Consider the following 19,089-nt stretch of genomic DNA (forward strand, 5'->3'; position numbering starts at 1 on the left):
CCCCCCGCAGTGAGGAAGCGGACCCCAGGGAAGGCAGGACAGAGCAGGGGCTGCCTGCCAAGGTGAGCACAGTCCTTCAGTCCAGCTGCCACCTAACTGCTCCCTTTCCCTCTCTTCTCCTCTGCTTCCCTCTCCAGACACACAGCAGGCTTGCAAAGGTGCCTTGCAGCTGATTTGTCTGGCCTCTGTACAGGGCCTGTATTCTTAGTGAGGTGTCATTCTACCAAGCAGTGACTGATATGTATATTGCTGAATAATTAGCATAGAGTATTTTTAAATTAAAGGCTACGATACCTATCTTTGATTAGGGGAAAATTCTGTACTCCTGGGGTAGAGAAGTGAAGGAAAGTCACGAAGTGAAGGGGGTGGGGGGTGCGGAATCAAGATATTTATGGTCCAAAAGTGGAATACAGAAAATTGGCCTAACATCGGAGGTTTGTATCTAAAACTTTAGCTCTTAAAAGTGTCACTATCTGTATTTTACAATGTTCATGATCCTTGGGCTACCATTCCTTATTTGACAATCTAACTTAGAAAATAATACTAAAACATTTAAAGGTTTTTAGTCTTAACTGTAATAGAAAAAAGCAAACGAGATGGGACTAGTAAATGCCAGCAGAATGGCTCAGTGAGCACGTTCATGGGACATCCCTCTGCCCGGTGGGTAAAAGGGGAGGGCGGATGCAGAGTGACGTGGATGGCCAGCTGGCTCACTGGGTATCTGAGGTCAGGATGGAAAGGTAGTGACCAGCTCAGAAGTTTGGATTTTTCAGGGGAAAGTTTCTTTCCCATCTGTTTCCACCAGATCCCGGCCACTCCTTCCACTGAGGACAGTGGTTTTGGGTGTCGAGTAGCTGTGCCCCCACTAGGGACAGACAGAGACACCTGGCAGGCCCAGACAGGAAGGGACAGAAAAGACATAGTGTTGCATAAGAAATGTCAGTGCAGAGTCTACAGACATCGAGAAGTGCGGAGGTTCTTGCTCCCACGAATCCTGACACGGACAGGATTCAAGGGATCTGTCTCCAGTGTCTTTCTGAATACCTGGGGAAGTTTCAGCATATGGGATGCTCCCATCTTACTGTTCACCCCATGTTAGGAAGAATTATTTTAATTTTTCAAAATATTTCAGAGATGTGTCCTACGAGAAACCAACATGGCTTCCCGCTATGAGAAAGAGTTCCTGGAGGTAGAAAAGATTGGGGTCGGGCAATTTGGGACAGTCTACAAGTGCATCAAGAGGCTGGACGGATGTGTCTATGCAATAAAACGCTCGATGGAACCTTTTGCAGGGTTATCAACTGAGTGAGTACCTTGGCAGCTGACTGGAAGTACAAATTTGGACTTGCAAACCTGTTGCTTGTCAAAATAATTTTAATAATCACACTGGCATGAAAAAACCATCTCTTTTCATATGCCACGTTTAAAAACAAAATCATGAACTTTGACACCAGAGTAAGCGAGGTTCAGCCATTCTGGTGGTGCAGCGGGTCAAAGCACTGAACTGTGAGGCTCTCCACAGCCACTGCAGTGCGAGTGCCATCCCCAGCCAGGAGCTGACCCACATGGCACGACAGACTTCTCCTGACCGCCCGCTGCTCCCCTCAGCAGTGTACTTCATGGATCTGCCTGTTCTGCTCCCCACTCTGTCTCTGGTGAAGCCTCTCGCCACCCCTGAGCCTCTGGCCTGTACCCCAGTTCTGTATGCACAAATAAATAAATCTTTAAAAAAAAAAAAACATTCTAATGTGGATCATCTTGAGCCATTGTTCTTTCTGCCTTTCTGCGACAGGAATCTGGCTTTGCATGAAGTTTACGCTCACGCCGTGCTTGGCCATCACCCCCACGTGGTACGCTACTACTCCGCGTGGGCAGAAGACGACCACATGATCATTCAGAATGAATACTGCAATGGTAAGTGTGCAGACCGGAGAGGGCCTCTAGGTCTCTGGACTATGACAGCTTGGCTCCCCTGTGTAGGCATGCCGGGACAGAGCCCTGACATGTCTGGACTGCGGTCCGGCATGGCAGCAGGGAGCTGGGGAATGAGCTGAATTGAAACAGAACTTCAAGTTCTTGCTACTCTGACTTTCATTCTTGCTGGTGTGTAGCTGACTCTCCCTTCACTATCTGTGGCGTAGAAAACTCCCACCCTAGTGGCTTGAATAGTGACTCATGCTTTTATGCTATGTATGCCACTGCCCTCTGACTTCAGGGAGGGGTGACAGAGGCCTACAGCCGCTTTGATTTCCAAGTGGAGTCCTGTGTTTGGGGGGTGCTTAGGCTTTCTGTTGCCTTTACCCCAGCGCTTAGTTGTATTCTCACCGAGGGCGGGTCTAGGACCGTGGGGCCACAGCTCAGTGACTCCAGCTCCATGATTCTGGGTCTGTTACCAGCACACACGCAGCACCAGGTGAAACTTTTTCTCTCTACTTCTACCACTAAAAGTGGTCGTTTGGTTCCACATGTCTCTAAAGGTGATAAGGGGCTGACCTAACAGCAGCAAATCACACATGTGACACTTTTCATCCAAATGTTCAATAGAAACGGGCCCTCATGTGGAGCAGCAGCCTGCCTCGTCCAACAGCAAGCCACCGCCATGGCTGTGCTGGGGGCTTTGAGAGGCCAGTCTGCCTCTGAGTAGTGCCGGTAACCCCAGACAGCCCTGGGCAAATATGTCCAGCCTGATGTTTCATCACGCACATGCGGCGAAGCTTGCGTGGGGGTGGGGGCCGGCGGCGTGGTGGGGGATGGGGCGTGGATAGAGCAGTGTGCAGGTGGGTGGGGGCCGGCGGCGTGGTGGGGGGCTGGGGACAGCCCCCTGGACACCTGTCCGGTCATGACCCTGAGCTCCCTGTCTGCTCACTGCTGGTTTCTTCACACCCTTGCTGGAAAACGGGTGGATTTTCTCTAATAGGTTCACCCAAGCCCCTCCTTCTAAGATTCCCTCTGGAAAAAGTGGACCCTCTCCTCATACTTGTGCTGGAGAAGTTGAGACTTTTCAATGATCTTTTCTTCTCTCCTGATTCTCTCGGCTGCAACCTAAGGTTCCCGCCCTTACTCTCCCTCTCTCAGATTGTATTTGCATGAGTCACTATTCAAGCCACTAGGGTGGAAGTTTTCTACGCCACAGATAGTGAAGGGAGAGTCAGCTACACACCAGCAAGAATGAAGTTAATATTAAGTAACCCAACTAATCAACAGTACAAAGCAAAACTGATTTTAACCTGATTTGGGGACAATGTAAATATTTAAAATTTTCGAAGAGAAGATGGAGAGGTCCTATTACAAATCACCTTCTAATTCTTTTCAACCTGTGAATATCTCCCATCAGCTTGGCACTAAATGCTCCAGGATGAAAAATAGTGTCCAGAGAGACAAGGGAAGTCCTTGTCTGTAGCACCCACAAGCTGCACAGCCACCGGGGTGCCACCTAATCTCACCGAGCAAAGACAGAGTAGTGCTTACCGAAGGCAGCAATTTGGAAACTGACACAGGATCCAAGAACTGAATGACAAAGTAGCCGAACATTCTATGAAGGAGACTAGATGTGAACTGGACTGTGCAGAAGGAGTGAGGGGGGTCACTAGTGAGGGGAACCGCGTACGCACTCAGGCAGACGACACACCCCTTGGGGATGGTCTGACCCAGCAGAGCGTAGGGGACTCAAGGACTGAGGCAGTAGGAAGCAGGAGAAACGAGGAGCAAGATCCGGTGAGGTGTGGACACTGCACCGCGCCTTGCAGTCAGGACTCGGATCAGATGACTGACTGCCGACTGGTTTGCCCATCACAGCAGAACACTAATGCCACCGAGTACTTGCCAGTTACAATGGAAATTCACGTACAGTGAATTTTTTAAATATGAGCTGATAGTGAAAGTGAAACATGCCTGCTACCGGCTTCGTTGACAGTCGCGGATGATCCATGTTGAGATTCTGCCGAGGACAAGGGTCCGGACTATTTGCAGTAGCAGAATAGCCAGTGCCTCACTCTTCCGCCCCCTCCCTTGAGTCCCCTCTTCCTCTCAGCATGCCCATCTCCCCCAGTTGCCCTGTCCTGCCCTTAGCCCTGTCCACGTAGCCTGCCACGGCAGTCAGACCGGGCCATCGCAGGCGTGGCTTTACTTATTTTTTTTATAGACTTACTTTATGTCTTACTTTATGCTGGGGTGTAGGCTGGAGATGCAGGGAGCGGGAAGGGTGGGGGGTGAGACATTCCCCAGAGACAGAGTGGGGAACAGAACAGGCAGATCTACTGATCCGCTGCTGAGGGGCGCAGCGGGCGGGACAGGTCTGCTGCACCCTGTAGGTCCCCCCCTGGCCAGAGACTGAACTCGTGCTGCTGTCGATAGCCACCAGGGAGGCCTGGCTTTCACTGAACCATCCAGCAGATGAGCAGAGGCGCCTAGCAGCCGCCTCGCTGCGCCTCCTGAGCTCCCTGACAAGTCCGCTCTGAGTCAGCCCAGACAGCCGAGTAGTAGGTCGGCTCTGCAGTGCCCGGGCGGGAACCCATTCAGGGCTGGATGAGGCCCTCTGCTCCCCATTGCCAAGGCAGCATTTTCTTGTGATATTTTCCCTCTGGACAGAATGCGAGTCCCTAGGGAGGTGGTTCTCAGGGCGTGTCAGACAGCACCCAGAAGGCGCTGTGGAACGGCATGAATACTGGTTGTTTTCCATCAAATAACCAGAGACCGTGATGTCAGTGTGGTAGACGGGCTGAAAATCACCATAGTAGGAAAACAAAAGTCTCAGCAGGCACTCAGGTGAATTGTTGCTCTGCTATGTTTTGTTACTTGAAGGCATTTTCTGTTTTATTGGCTGTTAATCCTCACTAGGAAAAAAACCTTACATTTCCTTTCCTCTAGGTTTATTTTTTTCTGCCAAATGGGTTGAGTATCAGCCTTTTACCTTGATGAACCAGAGTTCATCTTACTAAGATGGCTAAGAGCTGCTGGGGGTGGCCTGGGTTAAGACATTAAGGCTTCTGGTACCCGGTGGAGAGCAGGGTTAAAGTTTACAGACAGTTCAGTATTTCAGTATCTGCACACTAATACTTTTATATGAACATTGCTCAATAAAGAACAGTTAATTATAAGAGGCAGATAGCTGGCTTTATCTGTAAAAAAATAAGGATATTCTAATACCTTTGCATAAAGGGACACTTTTCCGTTTTAACTTTCACCTTCCCTACAGAGTTTCTAACTAGTTAAAAGTTCTCTCAGCACAGATCTAGTAACCCTTACTAAATACCTGTTGCTCTTTAGGGGGTTGGCAATACCTGCTTAGAATCCAAAAGGACATATGAAAGAATTCCAAGGTCAGCCCAGGAGGCTGCTCTTTCCACACCTTTCATGGGGTCCCTGGCCCCATTTTCTCTCTGTTGCTGGGACAGACATTCAGTTCAGACCTACACAACTAGACCTTGATAAAGGGGTGATGAGTAAGAAGTGGGTCCAGGCTAGGGACACCCAGGCTAGCAGGGAATGAGTCCAGTGGACCTGGGGGGCGCCTTCCCTCGTCACCCCTCCTGCCCTCCCGTGCACACCTACTTTCCAGATGACTTGGTTTCTAACCAGCTCTGATACCCTCAGTACTTATCCTTCCTTTCCAACTAATAGCATCCCTGGTACATAAATTCTTTCCTAAGAAGATTCCCATAAAAAAAACAAAAAGAAATGTCAGCTCTCTCTGTGTTTCTGAAGGGGCTGAGTTCTTCTCCTTTCTCAACTTGAGCTTTAACATGACAGCACAACCTTTAAATTCAATTTTACACATGAAATCCATATTTTAAAATATCCTTGAAACACCATTACCATCTCAGAACCCAGGATTCCAATGCCTACTTGAAGGGTGGAGCCATGGGCTTTACACCTGCCAGGGCAACCTAGGATGCTCTAATTTGAATGCTAATGATTGAGAAAAAGGATTCAGAAGCATAGCTATTAGGATACCTTAGGACTGGGCAATCAAGGTCAGGTTTTCAGGTGAGACCAAGACTTAGTTTATTGGTAATGATGAAGAAACAAGATCTACAGTTGCTATGCAAATACCGTGGCTCAGCTAGAACAGAGGTGTACACTAAGGCCTCACATTTTCCTTGGGTCAGTTATTGTCAGCTGTTCTCATTTCATGATATATTTCTGATGGAGTTAAACTTAGACTCAATCACATTAAAATCACTAATGGCCTATGCTTATGAGCTTGACACTGACATGGGGTTCATTAGCAACACCAACAGGCACCACTGGGTTAGACTGGACCAGTCTTCTGGTTAATAATGTGGTCAAACTGAAGTATTAATTGGGGCTCACTCTAGGCAGCAGCTCAGACATTGGGGTTGCTTTGCACTGACACTGAAGTCATCTACACTTACTGGGCTGAAGTCATGCTTGAGAAGTTATAGAATATTTACTGTTTTCATCTATATGAGTCATACCTTTTCTCTCCTCCCATGGGACAATGCTTCTGTTGTTCCTCCCCAGGGGGAAGTTTGCAGGCCGCCATATCTGAAAACACGAAGACAGGCAATCACTTTCAAGAGCCGAAACTCAAGGACATCCTTCTGCAGACCTCGCTTGGGCTCAAGTACATCCACAGCTCTGGCATGGTGCACATGGACATCAAGCCTAGTGAGTAGGGCTCCCGTCTGCTGCGCCTGCCACATTCAGTGTCTCCCCTCAGCATCGTGCGTTTGTGTCTACCAAGCACCAAAGAGAACTGTTTGTTGGCAGAACTGCTTTTACTCATTTCCTTTAAAAATGTCAGCTAGGCCCTCCCTGGTGGCGCAGCGGGTTAAAGCACAGCACTAAGAAGCTAAAGCCGCTTCCGCATGAGTTCGATCCCCGCCTGCCCCGGAGGTGACCACATGGTGTGGCAGACCTCTCCTGACCCGCCTGCTGCTCCCCTCAGCAGTGTACTTCAACGATCTGCCTGTTCTGCTCCCCACTTTCTCTGGTGGATCCTCTCACCACCCCTGCACCTCTGGCCTGTACCCCAGTTCTCTATGAAGAAATAAATAAATCTTAAAAAACAACAAAAACATGTCAGCTAAAAGATGTTCACCCTTCTCACGGCCCCTCACAGCCGCCCCCCGCCCCCGGGTGGGGGCAGGGCATAGAGGGAGAAGATGCCTACCTAGCAAGGCCAATAGTGTACCTGAGAGATGACACATGAGCTACGTAACAACAGGGCTGTGGCCAGTGCTGGCTCTTCTTGATTCAACACTGGTCCACGCGAAGGAAGGTTCTGGCTCTCAGTAATGTGAATGCAGGAACTGTCAATATTGTTTTGTGTCTTCTGGCTTTTGTTTTGTTTTGATGCCACCAGCCTCTTAAGGTGATGAAATGTATAAAATCCGTTTCCTGTCAACAGATATTATCACTAACTTTTGAGAAGTGGTGTAAGAGATTCCCTGGAGAAAAGAACCTTGGGGAGTTTTGTTACCTTCACACAGAAGATGAGGGATGGAGGGAGGATGACATAATCAAATACAGAAAAGAATCTGGGGTGAAAAAGCTGGGGACTCGATGCATTAATTCTGTGTTTTGTTCAGGTAACATTTTCATTTGTCATAAGATGCAAAGTGATTCTTCTCCAGGCCCAGAAGAGAATGAAAATGAAGCTGACTGGTTTCTCTCTGCCGAGGTGATATATAAAATAGGTGAGTCTGTCTGATACCTGTAAGTACGCTATTATCACTTAAAATTCATGATAACCCCTGCTTACTAAATTTTTTTTTTCATTTTTTTTCAGGTGACTTGGGTCATGTGACATCAATAAGCAAACCCAAAGTGGAAGAGGGAGACAGTCGCTTTCTGGCTAATGAGATTCTGCAGGAGGTACCCACCAGGGAAGAGGAGGGTGTTTTATAATCCAGGGAGCCTTTTTGATTCTTGAAGATTCGCAGCATAAGCAAAGTATATTGTCCCTTTCCATATTTAGAATGGAGCAAAGATAGTTTTTCAAAAAAAGCATGAGGAAAGTGCACTTCATCCATCACTAATCAGTGTTCACACTGCTCTTTGTAAAAGTCCTTTACTATTGTTGTATCTCTCAGAAATCCAGGGCTCATGGATGTCCTGCGAGGAAGGAAGCTTTCATTGGTCCAAGCCTATCTTGGTCATTAGCCTTCTGCTGCACTGGCAGCTCTGGTCACTGAAAGCACTTCTAGTTGGGCCATTTCTAGCTGTCTCTGGAGTCAGGCCTAGGAAAGGCCACCCTCATCCAGGGTGGCCATCAGGAAAGACACGTTTTTCCTGTAGCTCAGCTTCTGCCGCAGGCATCTCTGAGCTGGACAGAGCAAAAAGGTGCCAAGATTCAGCCATAGTCTGCAGTCAGTCAGCTGGATTTGTGCTCCGTCTTCTCTGGAAAGCCTCACCAGCCGCAGCCGTGACCTCCGCTGTGTCTGTTAAGTGTGCAAATGCTCTCAAATGAACTTCGCTCACCCTCTGTGCTTTAAACTCCATCCACTCAGCAGACTAACTAACTGGCCTTTCTGTCTTCTCTTTTGAAGGATTACCAGCACCTTCCCAAAGCAGACATATTTGCTTTGGGATTAACAATTGCAGTGGCTGCTGGTGCAGGGTCGTTACCCCGCAATGGGGCTGCATGGCATGACATCCGAGGGGGTAACCTTCCCGACATCCCTCAGAAGCTCTCAGAAGAATTTTATCGTCTGCTCAAGGTGATATCTCAATGACACGAAGACTAGATAGACATGTCCGTTTTTACAAAGATGAAAGGGCAGGTTGGTGGGGAAAGGGAAGTGGAACTATTGGTACTGCCAGTAACAGAAGGCAAGAGGAACCCTGGGTAGGAAGCCCAGAAAAGTCACAGGGCAAATAGGATGTCTCAAAGCTCAGAGGCACTCATAATCCTTTTATGTTCCAGCTTAAAAATACTGTTCCAATTCTTCGTTTGCCCTTCCAGAGCAAGTCAGGCAATTGAGGGAGCCAAGACATAGTAATATTTTCACCGTTAGTAATTAGCCTCAAAAATCAACCTGGCCCTTTTGCTCCTGGCTCAGGGCTTGATCTGTTATCAGCGGGAAAAATGATGGTATTATTAAGAAATTGAATTTTGAATGTAAGGAAGAAAACATAAGCCACTTCACTGATCGATGATGGGCAAGGTCACCCTAGTGTGAGTTCATGGAAGGAAGGCCTAAAGTCAGCTCAGGAACCTGTGTTGCCGGCACTTGGTGATATCTGAGTATGTGCAGGGACAAGGAGAGGCAGGCCTTGACATTGAAAAAAGGCACCAAAAAATAGTGGCATCTTGGTAAACATTGTACAACATTGTTTTCCCCCAAACACTTCACAATAGTATTGTTGCAAAAATTCAGCTTGTACTAAGAAAACAATTATATGTAAGATTTGGCTTCAGAAACAGGATCAAGTAGGATTCCTAAAGTAGCCTTCGAAATATCTACTCTTTTTGGGGTGACTTCTCAGTGTCAGAGTTTACCTGAAAACCTCAAATTTAATGACTACTTTTCTTCACTTCTGCTTTCCTGAAAGATAGCAAATGCTTGCTCACTGCGGTCTTCTAGTCGTGACCTAATTGCCAACTTCCATGTGCACTTTGCTCTTAGATTTAGTTGCCAGTTAGTACCTAAATGCTGATCTTATACCAGGCAATACATATTTTGTTTAATTCTGAAAAGCAGCAAGAAGGTGAATATTGTTATCCCAAATATCAGCAAAGGAAAGTGAGTTTCAGCAGTCAGACTCTTTCAGAGTCTGTGAAAGAGACTGAGTCTGAATAGGTGTGGATTTTGATGGATGTCACATTAGGGGTTATTCTAGTTTTTCTTTTACAGCTTTATTGAGGTATAACTGACAACTGCGAGATATTTAGTGTATAGTGTCATGATCTGACTGAAGTATCCACTGTGAGATGACACCCCCACTGAATTAACTAATGCACTGTTACCTCTTTTTGGGGTGACAGCACTGAAGTTCCTCTGAGCAAATTCAGCTACACTCTACCGTGTTGGCGACTATAGTCACCATGTTGTACATTGGCTCCTCCCACCATATTCTGTTTGTAGCTGAAGCTTTGCACACTTGTAAACCTCTCGCTATTTCTTCTGACCTATCCCTAGCAACCACTTTTCTACTCTTTCTATGAATCCAGTTTAAAAAAATAAAGACTCCACATTTAAGTGACACCATGCAGCATCTGTTTTACTCTAGCTTACTTGGACTTCCTTCTTTTTAAAGCTAAATGATGTTTACATTTCTTTATCTAATCCTCCATCAGCAGACACTTAGGTTGTTTCTGCAGCTCTGCAACTGTGGGTAAGGCTGCTGTGAACACAGGAATATGGACATTTCTTTGAGGTGATGATTGTTTCCTTTGGTGATGTACCCAGAGTGCGCCTGCTGAACCAGCTGGCAGTTCTGTTGCAATGTCTAGGGGGTCCTCTGGTCTGTTTCCCATAGTGGCTGCTCTGGTTTACACGCTGGGCGACAGGGCACAAGGGCCCCTTTGTCCGCTTCCTCACCAGCATTTGTTCTATCTTGTCTTTGGGCATAATGCCCTAACAGGTGTGAAGTGATATCTTATCGTGGTTTTGATTGATATTTCCCTGATTGCTGATACTGAGTCTCATGTAGCTGTTGACCATTTTTGTGACTGCTTTGGAAAAACATGTCTATGAAGGTCCTTGCCAATTTTTTTTTGAGTTTTTGCTGTTGAGATGTACAAGTTCCTCAAATAGTTGGGGTATTAACCCTTACTGGATATGTGGATTGCAAATCTTTCCCCCATTCCCACGGTTTTCTCCTCATGTTGCTGACAGTAGAGAACCATCAACTTGTCAGTGACTCCAGCTGTCACTTTCTAGCTCAGGCTTCAGTTTCTTTCCATTTAAAAATAGGCATTCGATTAGTTGATCATCCAACTAGCTCTAAAAGGTGGCACTTAAAGTCACATCAAAGGTGTGGATGACGGGTGCTCCCAGAGGGGATGAGCCTCCTGTCGTAGGTGGAACTAAGTTTTCAGTTATTTCTTCCTTTTGCACAAAGGAGAGCAGAGTTTCATGCCATCCATCAGCAAAGCTGGGGTGGAGTTGGTTTGAGGGGGGAGATGCTCCCAGCAGTGAAGCCTCCAACATCTTCCCTTTGGTCCGCCCTCACCAGAACATGATCCACGCTGATCCAGAGGCCAGACCTTCTGCAGCGGCTCTGGCCAGAAGTCGAGCTCTCCGGCCCTTCTTGGGGAAGACGGAAGAGCTGCAACAGCAGCTTAACCTGGAGAAGTTCAAGACAGCCACCTTGGAAAGGTAGATTTCAGTTGCTGGAGTTGAGAGTTGAGAGAGACTCCACGTGTGTTTCACAGTGACAGGGCTGGCCTGGCTGTCTTCTCTTTGGGCTCCGCCCAGCTCAGCATCATGCGCAGGCCCCGCCTACACGTCTCCTAGCAGCAGGAGGTGCTGCTGGAGGCCTGTGCTTGACTGCTTGAGCGTGAAAGTTCAGTTACTGCGGAGGAAGCAAAGGGAGGGATTCAAGAAAATACACCTGCAAGAGAAAATGTGATAGGATTCTGAATGACAGCAGGTATTCAAGTAACGGGTAGATGATTGCCCAGTGCAATGTAACCATGATCCGGGTGGGAAGAGACCTCTCTTGACATCCATTCAATTTCAGTCAGGTAGATGTGCTGTCTTGGTATACGTTCAGAGAAGGAGTTTTCCAAGCCAAAGGAGCAGGCTGATCACTTAGTCACGTCAGCTTGTATTTATGCATGCATTCACCTGTTTATGCCTTCACTATACAAACAGGAATTAATGATATGCGGGGTTGGAAAAAGGTCAGGCAGTGGTGTTCGAGAGCAGTGCCAAGGGCATTTTTGAATGACTATTCCTGCTGAAAATAGAAAAGTGGCCCTCTTAAACAAGCCTAGGAGTATACCTTCTTTGGATTCACAATGCATCATGGACAAAGATAAGCTTGAAAAGTCTCCCAAATGATTTCGTGGCCATCAGGACTAGAGAATCTAAAGCCTTCAGTATGGTAACAGTTCAATGCTTGTTGTTCTAGTTTTGGATCTGATTTTCCCAGCAAATAAACAAGATACAAATACTTATAGTTGTGCTGCCATAGTAATAAAAGTCCCTTTAAGGAGTGTGCATTCTGCACAGCCAGCTGGGAGGTATAGGAGTCTGTCATCAGCATTACCAGCAATGAGGACCCATTGTAGAGATGGAGCAGGTTTTTACATTTTCTAGACCAGGGATGGTCAGCTTTTCTGTGAAGAGCTATATAATGAATAACTAGTGGTGTGTGGGCTATATGGTCTGTTATAATCGCTCAACTCTGCTGCAGTAATGCAGAAGCAGCTATAGACGACAACACGTGGATGAACAGGTAAGGCTGAGTTCCAGTAAGACTTAGTTTACGAAATTAGGTGGTGGTTGAGATCTGCTTTGTGTGCTGTGCTCTGTGAATCCCCACGGCTTTCATATGTGGTCTACAGAGTTGTTCTCTTATTATTTTTGAATTTTAAAGACCCATTCCCAATCAGCAGGTGTTAGAAAATGGAACGTGTCATGTGTTACAGTATGTGTGTGCAGCTCTATATTTTCAGACAGTCATGGGAGTGGAATTTTCTATTCTGTGTTTAGCTTGGGCTTGTCTCTATAAATACTGAAAAAGAAAAACTTGTTTATGTCTTTGTTGATCATAAATATCTATAATATATATATATATTTTTGTTTTTTGTTTTTTTAAAAGATTTATTTATGCATACAGAACTGAGGGGTACAGGCCAGAGGTGCAGGGGTGGCGAGAGGCTTCACCAGAGACAGAGTGGGGAGCAGAACAGGCAGAGTGACTGAAATACACTGCTGAGGGGAGCAGCGGGCGGGTCAGGAGAGGTCTGCCTCGCCATGTGGTCTCCTACAGGGCAGGCGGGAATCGAACTCATGCGGGAATCGAACTCATGCGGAAGTGGCTTTAGCTTCTCAGTGCTGTGCTTTAACCCGCTGCGCCACCAGGGAGGGCCATAAATATATATTTTTAAAGATTTATTTATTCATTCATACAGGGAGTGGGGAGTATTCATACAGGTAGAGGTGCGGGTGTGAGAGGACTCCCCAGAGACAGAGGGGGAGTGGAACAGGCAGCTCTACTGAAATGCACTGCTGAAGGGAGCAGCAGAGAGACAAGGGGAGGTCTGCTGTGCCCTGTGTGTCAATTCGTGCTGCAGTGGCTGCAGACAGCTGCATAGTGCTGCGCATTAACCCCTTGTGCCACCAGGGAGCACCCCTCTCCTCCCGCCCCGGGGCATAAATGTTTACTCTAATTTGGGCTTAGGTAACATGTTCTTCCCCTTTCATTGCCAGGGAACTGAGAGAAGTCCAGCTGGCCCAGTCCCCCAAGGAAGACTGGGACCCAGTCTCCGGGGCCCCCACAGGGTTAAGAAGCACCAAAAGACGCCTGGTGGGAAGAAAGACCTCGAAGTCCTCAAGCTTCACCTGTGGCCAGTCCTCCCCATAAGGACTCCTTTCAGACCAACCCACGCTTCCACCATCCCCATATCATAGCTTCCAGAAATGGATACTGACCATCTTCTTATAAAAGGAAAGATTAACAAACTTGAATGCCCAAAGCTTTAAAACAAAATCACTCCTAATGAGCATCCACAGCCGAGCCCCTCAGGCTGTATGATCTCCTATTAGCAATGGTCTCAAGTGCAATAACCAGCGGCCATTCTCTCTGCTGTCTACTTCAAATGCTGCTGTCACCCCCCAGAGAAGGGGGTTCCCCTCCCCTGCTCACTGGTGCACATGGAGAAGGGAAGAAGCGGTTGCTGTAGCTGACAACCGCCCAAGGACCCCAGACTCTCCGGCACAGGCAGGCATGCGATTTTGAGTTAAGCCAACAGCTTACAAGAAATGTTGCTAGGTCTGGACAGTGCCTCCCAGCTGATCAGAGGGTACTGCTAAAAGAACCCTCAGCCTCTCTGAGCATGTGGTTTTCCTATTGTATGTTCAGAACGGGGACCACTTCTTCCCTGACACTGCATTCGTTAGAAAAATGGCTTCACTATCATGTGAGATGGGTAGAGGTAGGACTTCATAACTTGACATTTCTGAGCTGGCTATTAATTCACGGACAGCTAGGCAGAGGGCTCAGGGAAGTGATTTGTTTTTTCCTCAATCTTAATTTGCTTAATTTGCACTGATCCATTCTTTGCTTAATTTGCACTGATCCATTCACTACTGTTAGTGGTTGATTTTTTTATGTTCCTGGTGTCACCAATTTCTCCCTGATTTTATCAGAATTTGGCTTTATTTTCTGTGATTTTTTATTTTATCAAACTACTTTTCTCTATATATTTGTAAAGACATATTTGTAAATAAAGGTTTTTATCTTGTCCAAAGCGAAATACAGGCAAACACTCTCCTCTGTAACAGATGACTAATAAAGAATGAACTGTTTATGTAGAAAACAACTTCATGAGTAGAAAGGTGGGAGAATCCATCAGGTTGATAGTAAGTCTTGGTGTCAAAGTCCAGTTTCATGGACACAAAACTGAGTAATGGGAAGATTCTCAGGTAGAATAATGTGGGTCATAAAGGCTTTTGGTAACTTCTGTTTGTGTCACGTGGATGCAGGTCGCCTGTTAGCAATTTGTAGGCTTTTATGCTGTCTTCTTCCCCTGCTTTTTAAAAGCAAATTAAAATACTAATAAACTTCCATTATTAATAAACTAATAAACCTCTTTATTCTCTGCTCTGTCTTGGAACAGCAGCTCTTTCCATGCAATTAAGAGGGGGCACTTGCTCAGGACAGCCCACTGCCAGTGACTGACTGCACACCCGCATAAAATGAGTCTTTTTTCAAGGTCTTAAAATGGAATTCATTTCTGTCTTACCTCCCTGCCCTGGTGAGTAGGGCTGGCTTATAGGGCGTGTTTCAGAAACAGGCATATTACCCATCAGAAGGGCGTGTGAGGTTCCGCCTGTCGTCTCAGGCACTGGCAACCCCGAAGACTAGGGCCTACGACCCCTCTCTACTGTGTTCCTCGGAGCTTACCTTAGCGTGTGGTGTCACACTATGGCTTTTTCTCTCTGCTGAGCTCCACAGCAGCAGGAACTCACCAAAATAGCAGGCAGTTGTAGACGCTGTGGATGTGACAAGGATGGGCTTCACTGGGCTTGGGGTTCATCCTTTCCGTCACAGCTGAAAGGTGGCTCCTTGCCTCACCCACAAGCTTCAGCCTCGGCCTGCTCTGCTTCTGCATGGAGATCAAAAGATACCCCAGGAAGGAAACATCTAAATTCAACAGGAACGAAACCTCAAACCATCAAATACATCTTTGGGCCAGCAACATGGAAAGAACTTAAATTCAAATACTTGTGGAGCTAAGTGAGTGGCTTTTCTGTAGCTGTATCATAAACACATTAAGAAGCTGGCAGAGAACCCTGAGACTCAGCGGCAGAGAAATACTACTGCGCTTCACTAAGTTCCCACACAAGCGCCAGCTCAGAGAAGCCACGAATCTAGAGTGGTAGAAAGACGAACACTAGAAGATAAATGTCAACCATTCCGTTGTTTCTAGATGAACTTTAGAAACAAAGTTGATTCCAAAGTTCAAGTTTGGGAAAACTTGGAACTGTTAAAACATGGTACTTCAGAGTGGCAACGGGCTTTAGAGGAAAGGATGAGTAGTTTTTCATTTGACTTAACTGATAAGTGGAAGTAGGACTCCTAAACAGGAAATCATTAGTGGGCACTGATAGAGCATAGCAGGCAGGGTGTGGGCTATTTCATGTAGTCTGGGATTGCATGAAAATTGTTAGGTGGTGTGCTCTTAACAAAAAATCCCAGGAATGAAGTATTGCTAACATTCCTTTGAAGCCCTTCAAATAGGATCTTGGAATCAAGCTAGGTAAGTGCTGTAGTTATATAAGCTATTATGAGGCTTCAAAGCAAAGTGAAAGTTGACACAAATACATAAAAAAAATTAGTTACAGCTACCGAATTGTCCAAAGCTCCCTCTCTGTGAAAAAATGCTGCCAGCCCTAGTTGCTGCCATGGATGCCCGAGGGAGGAGGGGGCAGGAAAGCCACAAAAAGCTTTGTGATCCGGTGCATGTATTACAGACACTTCTCTTCCTCAGCTAGCTCTGTCACGGGTGGAAGCTGTTTACCCCCTGTCAGCGGAGGAAGGAGCACTGGTTATACAGGCTCTGTTTTAGCACCGGGAAGACCCAGTGGGTCCACGATGAATGACAAAAATCTAGGATTGCATTAAAATGTGGGCGTGAGGGCCTTCCTGTTGACACAGGAGTTAAAGTCTCAGCACTATGAAGCTGTCCGCAGCCACTGCAGCACGGGTTCGATTCCCAGCCAGGGAGTGACCCCCATGGCGCAGCAGACTTCCCTCTCGCCCACTGTCCCCTCAGCAGTGTACTTCAGTAGGTTCATCTGTTCTGCTCCCGACTCTCTCTGGTGAATCCTCTCTGCAACCTCTTCCCCAGCCCCACATCTCTGGCCTATACCCCAGCACTTGTATGCATAAATAAATAAAAATAAATTTAAAAAAATGAAGTGTGTGCTTGAGTATGCACAGTGGAGAGGTTTCAGGACTTCCTTATCCAAATTTGAACTGTAGATTTTTTTTTAAAGATTTATTTATTTATGCATACAGAACTGGGTACAGGCCAGACATGCAGGGACGGTGAGAGGATTCACCACACACAGAGCGGGGAGCAGAACAGGCAGATCGATGAAGTACACTGCTGAGGGGAGCAGCAGGCGGGTCAGGATCCGCACCATGTGGATCTCCTCTGGGGCAGGCGGGGATCGGACTCATGCTGAAGTGGCTTTAGCTTCTTACTGCTGTGCTTTAACCCACTGTGCCACCAGGGAGAGCCCTGAACTGTAGATTTTTAAAGGGGGACGCCTCATACAAAAGTACATTCAGTCACAGCCATTTGCATAATTTGTTTTTGCAAGGTCCATGTTTCTCTAAGTGCTCACAAGCAGTGGGGAAGAGGAAGTACCCACATGGGTATTTAAATCCTTATACAAGATAGAGTATAAAGGAAGTGAAATAGAACAGAGAAAGTTAAAATTTTGAACGTGGGCGGGGAGGGGTCCCTGTGGCTGAGAAGAGTGAGAGGGAAGCAGAGCTGCAGCTTCTGTTGTGCGTGAAAGAAGTTCGATACCAGAAGAAAACAACTTAGTCCTCCTATGGCAAGACCTTTTGTTTTAAACTTTAATATCCTTTGTCAAAGAAGAAAAAGGAAAGTTATCAGCACCTGCAATTTTCTCCAGTCAACAGTCTCAGGAGAATGGGAGATAATTCCAGCTGGAGAAAGGGTTCAGATTAGCTCAGAATTTCCACTGAGATATTATGTATAAGGCTAGAGTTTGCTCAAAACAGCCTGCTGTCAATTTCTATGGTACTTTCTGCTTTTTATTTGAAAACTTTCCTGTACTCCCCATGCACAAAGTAATTGTGAATAGAAAGAGGGAGAGATGTGTAGCATAACATAGCAATAGCTTGTAGGGGCAAGTGACTGGATATGATTGAATGGATGTAGCTGATCAGGGAGATGTTTTTTTTTTTTTAATTTTAAAGATTTATTTATTTATGCATACAGAACTGGGGTACAGGCCAGAGGTGCAGGGGTGGTGGGAGGGTTCACCAGAGACAGGGTGGGGAGCAGAACAGGCAGATCGACGAAGCACACCGCTGAGGGGAGCAGCGGGCGGGTCAGGAGAGGTCTGGCTCGCCATGTGGTCTCCTTCAGGGCAGGCGGGAATCGAACTTTTGCGGAAGGGGCTTTAGATTCTCAGTGCTGTGCTTTAACCCGCTGCGCCACCAGGGAGGGCCAGATCAGGGAGATGTTTTAAAGATGATTCCACAGTTCAAGTTTGGGGAAACTAGGAACCGTTAAAACGAACAAGATGCTTCAGAGTGGAAACTGGCTTTGGGGAAAGGATGAGTTTAGTTTTTCATTTGACTTAACTGTTAAGTGGAAGTAGGATTCCTAAACAGGAAATCCTTGGTGGGTACTGACAGTATTAGAGCAGCTGGCGGGGTGTGGGCTGACCTAGACGGACAAGGCCAAGTCTGCAGACAGTGTGACAAGGTTTGTTTCAGGAAGTCAACCTTGTGGGCTTAAAAGGAGGCTGGTTTATACATTTTTTCCCTTTAAGGGCACAAATGGGCCATTGCAGGAGGCCAGTGGCTGGGGAGACCCTTCTGGTCTGTAATCTGACCATTCATCTCTTCCTTTCCTAGCCAGGTCTAGGGTAAATAAGGTGAAATTTAAGACGCTCAAAATTATTATTTAAAATTATTCAAGATGATCATTTCTTCAAGAAAAACTGTCAGGTAAGGCAATTCTTGCAACTAGAAGTCAAGAAGTAGGTCTGGAAAATGTGGGTCAGTTTACTTCTCCTGAAGCCAGAAACATCAAATCAAAACACTGTTTTTGGTATAAATAAGATATTTAACCTTTAAAAAATGTTGTGGAATTTGATTTACCCACGTTTCAATATTTTCAACAGCTTTAATATCTGGAAAATTTTAACACACACACACACAAAAACGTGTTATATGGGGATCCGCACGTCCCCTCAAAACCTCAGGAGTAAGCTGACTCGGGGCCTGGATTGCCTTACATTTGAATATTTTGTTCCTCAGGGAAATTCTGGCATTCATTTTGACTTTTAAAAACATTATCTTTACCGCCAGTTTCTTGCAAATCCCCTTTCACCTTTTCTCCTTCCCTCCCCGCCCCACATCCCCCACCCCCAAACAAATTCGCGCTCGCAACTATGCCTTTTCCGGGTTTTTTTACAGCTTCAAGTTTTCCTCAGAAGCAGAGCCAGCCTTTGTTTTGCCAACCTCGAGTCCAGTGGGTGACCTCTTCCACCTTCCATGTAAAATTTCTCTTTAGTAACTTGAAACCAGCTTCATTCACCACTGGGCGGCGTCGGCCCAGCCGCTCCCGCCGTAAGGAAGCTCCCGGAACCCCCGCGTCAGGGGAGCGTGTTTCCCGCCGTGCCGGCCGGCAGCATTTTAACAACACACGCGGAGGACTTCCGTTTTCGTCTTCCTCTC

At 46.6% G+C, this 19,089-nt stretch overlaps 1 protein-coding gene and 1 long non-coding RNA gene across 2 annotated transcripts in view; one reads left to right on the forward strand and one right to left on the reverse strand.

Moving 5' to 3' along the window:
- WEE2 (WEE1 homolog 2 (S. pombe)) overlaps positions 1-14,211 on the forward strand; it is a 20,689-nt gene extending 6,478 nt beyond the window's left edge. Inside the window, exons 4-12 of the mRNA XM_004677092.2 lie at positions 11-62; positions 1,133-1,305; positions 1,793-1,914; positions 6,484-6,630; positions 7,554-7,661; positions 7,754-7,839; positions 8,514-8,684; positions 11,146-11,288; positions 13,350-14,211. Of these exons, the coding sequence (XP_004677149.1) occupies positions 11-62; positions 1,133-1,305; positions 1,793-1,914; positions 6,484-6,630; positions 7,554-7,661; positions 7,754-7,839; positions 8,514-8,684; positions 11,146-11,288; positions 13,350-13,503 (1,156 nt within the window). The 3' untranslated portion in view covers positions 13,504-14,211. The remainder of the gene's footprint in view (positions 1-10; positions 63-1,132; positions 1,306-1,792; positions 1,915-6,483; positions 6,631-7,553; positions 7,662-7,753; positions 7,840-8,513; positions 8,685-11,145; positions 11,289-13,349) is intronic.
- Positions 1-18,944, reverse strand: part of LOC105853236 — a 20,270-nt gene extending 1,326 nt beyond the window's left edge. The window contains exons 1-3 of the long non-coding RNA XR_001145081.1: positions 18,874-18,944; positions 15,111-15,247; positions 6,438-6,507 (exon numbers count right to left, since the gene is read on the reverse strand). This is a non-coding gene — a long non-coding RNA (uncharacterized LOC105853236). The remainder of the gene's footprint in view (positions 1-6,437; positions 6,508-15,110; positions 15,248-18,873) is intronic.
- Between the last annotated feature and the right edge of the window lie 145 nt (positions 18,945-19,089).

Source organism: Condylura cristata, unplaced genomic scaffold, assembly GCF_000260355.1.
Source record: "Condylura cristata isolate star-nosed mole 26May11 unplaced genomic scaffold, ConCri1.0 scaffold00005, whole genome shotgun sequence".
Taxonomy (NCBI): domain Eukaryota; kingdom Metazoa; phylum Chordata; class Mammalia; order Eulipotyphla; family Talpidae; genus Condylura; species Condylura cristata.